The sequence below is a fragment of the Terrapene carolina genome, unplaced genomic scaffold (genome assembly GCF_002925995.2).
Source record: "Terrapene carolina triunguis isolate 2854851 unplaced genomic scaffold, T_m_triunguis-2.0 Scaffold32686, whole genome shotgun sequence".
Lineage (NCBI taxonomy): Eukaryota > Metazoa > Chordata > Testudines > Emydidae > Terrapene > Terrapene triunguis.
Window position 1 is genome coordinate 1 of NW_020697037.1, and position 1,647 is coordinate 1,647.

A 1,647-nucleotide genomic window follows, 5' to 3' on the forward strand; every position below is an offset into this window, starting at 1 on the left:
CCCCCCCAGGTTGTCTATAATAACAGCTCCCCAGTCTGGGACGACGCCTTCCGCTTCTTCCTCCAGGACCCGGCCAATCAGGACATCGACATCCAGGTGGGCCCCGCCCCCTTACTGACAGGCCCCACCCCCTGGTCCTAGCCCCGCCCCTTCCCCTGTAACGGGAGCCCTTCTGCCCCCTGCAGGTGAAGGACGACACGCGCCAGACCAGCCTGGGCTCGCTCAGCGTCCGCCTGTCCCGCCTGCTGACGGCCGAGGACATGACGCTGGACCAGTGGTTCCAGCTGGAGAACTCCGGCCCGGGCAGCCGCATCTACATGAAGCTCATCATGCGGGTGAAGCCGGGGCAGAGGGATTGGCCCCGGGGTGGGGGGTGGATCTCGGGGGGAGGGGGTCCCCCAGGAGCTGAGATCTCTGCAGCCACCATCAGCTGCCCCCAGGGAGGGGGTTCATCCCCGTGACACCCCAGGGCCGTTAACGTCCGGCTGCCCCCACCAGGCGGCCGCGTCCCCCCCCGTGACGCCCAGCGCCACTCTCCCCACAGATCCTGTTCCTGGACGCCCCCGAGGTCTGCCACACACCCCGGCCGTGCGCCCCGGGACAGTCAGACGTGGAGACCAGCACCTTCGCCGGCAGCAGCGTGGACTTGCCGCCGCGGCCCAGCCGCGCCAGCCCCGACGCCCAGTTCGGCACCGAGGTACGGGGGGTGGGGGATGTGCTCACCCCCAGTGGGACGTATGGACCCCGCACCCCGAGGCGGCTGGTTCGAATCCGGCCCAGGGCGCCAGGTGCTCGCTGGGCTCCTAGCAGGGTGGAGACGCCAACGGGCTGTGGAGACGGAGCCCTCACGGGGGCAGCGAGCCTAGGGCTGGCTCGGGGGGGGGGCCCTCCTGTGCAGCGTCGGGGGCAGCTGTGGGGGGGAACCTGCCCCCGAGCAGGTCACGTGAACGCTTCCCCCTCCTCCCCCCTCATCCCCAGAGCGTGATCCGCATTCACCTGCTGGAAGCTGAGAACCTCATCGCCAAGGACAACTTTATGGGCGGCATGATCCGGGGCAAGTCAGACCCGTACGCCAAGGTGCGGCTGGGCGGGCACAGCTTCCGCAGCCACGTCGTCAAGGAGGAGCTGAGCCCCCGCTGGAACGAGGTCTACGAGGTGAGGGGGGCGCGGGCTGGGGAGAGCCCTGGGGAGAAGAGCGGAGGGGTGCCCCTCCCCCGCCCGCCACGCACCCTCCCCTTCCTGTGGGCTCCGAGGGACCAGCCGGGCTGAGCCTGCCTAGGCCGGGAGGGGGCAGAGAGATGTTACCCCACCCCCGAGTACCCCCGAGGGGCGGGGGGGGGGCAGTGTCTCATCCATCACTCTACAGATGGGGGAACGGCACAAAGGGGGGGACTGCCCAAGGTCGTGCAGCGGTCAGATCTGGGCGTAGAACCCAGGAGTCCTGGCTCAGCCCCCCTCCCCCCCCGCCACATCTAACCCACTAGGCCCCGCTCCCCTCCCAGAGCCAGGGAGAACCCAGGAGTCCTGGCTCCCAGCCCCCACCCACTCTAACTCACTAGACCCCCCATCCCCTCCCAGAGACAGGGAGAACCCAGGAGTCCTGGCTCCCAGCCCCCCCGCTCTCACCCACCAGCCCCCACTCCCCTC

The 1,647-nt window shown here is 69.9% G+C and overlaps 1 protein-coding gene across 1 annotated transcript in view; it reads left to right on the forward strand.

Annotated features, from left to right (window-relative positions):
- Window positions 1-9: 9 nt before the first annotated feature.
- LOC112122041 (extended synaptotagmin-1-like) overlaps window positions 10-1,647 on the forward strand; it is a gene marked incomplete at both ends in the record, with an annotated part of 4,567 nt that continues 2,929 nt past the window's right edge. The window contains 4 exons of the mRNA XM_026663145.2: window positions 10-96; window positions 186-335; window positions 545-697; window positions 979-1,155. Coding sequence (XP_026518930.2) covers window positions 10-96; window positions 186-335; window positions 545-697; window positions 979-1,155 — 567 coding nt within the window. The remainder of the gene's footprint in view (window positions 97-185; window positions 336-544; window positions 698-978; window positions 1,156-1,647) is intronic.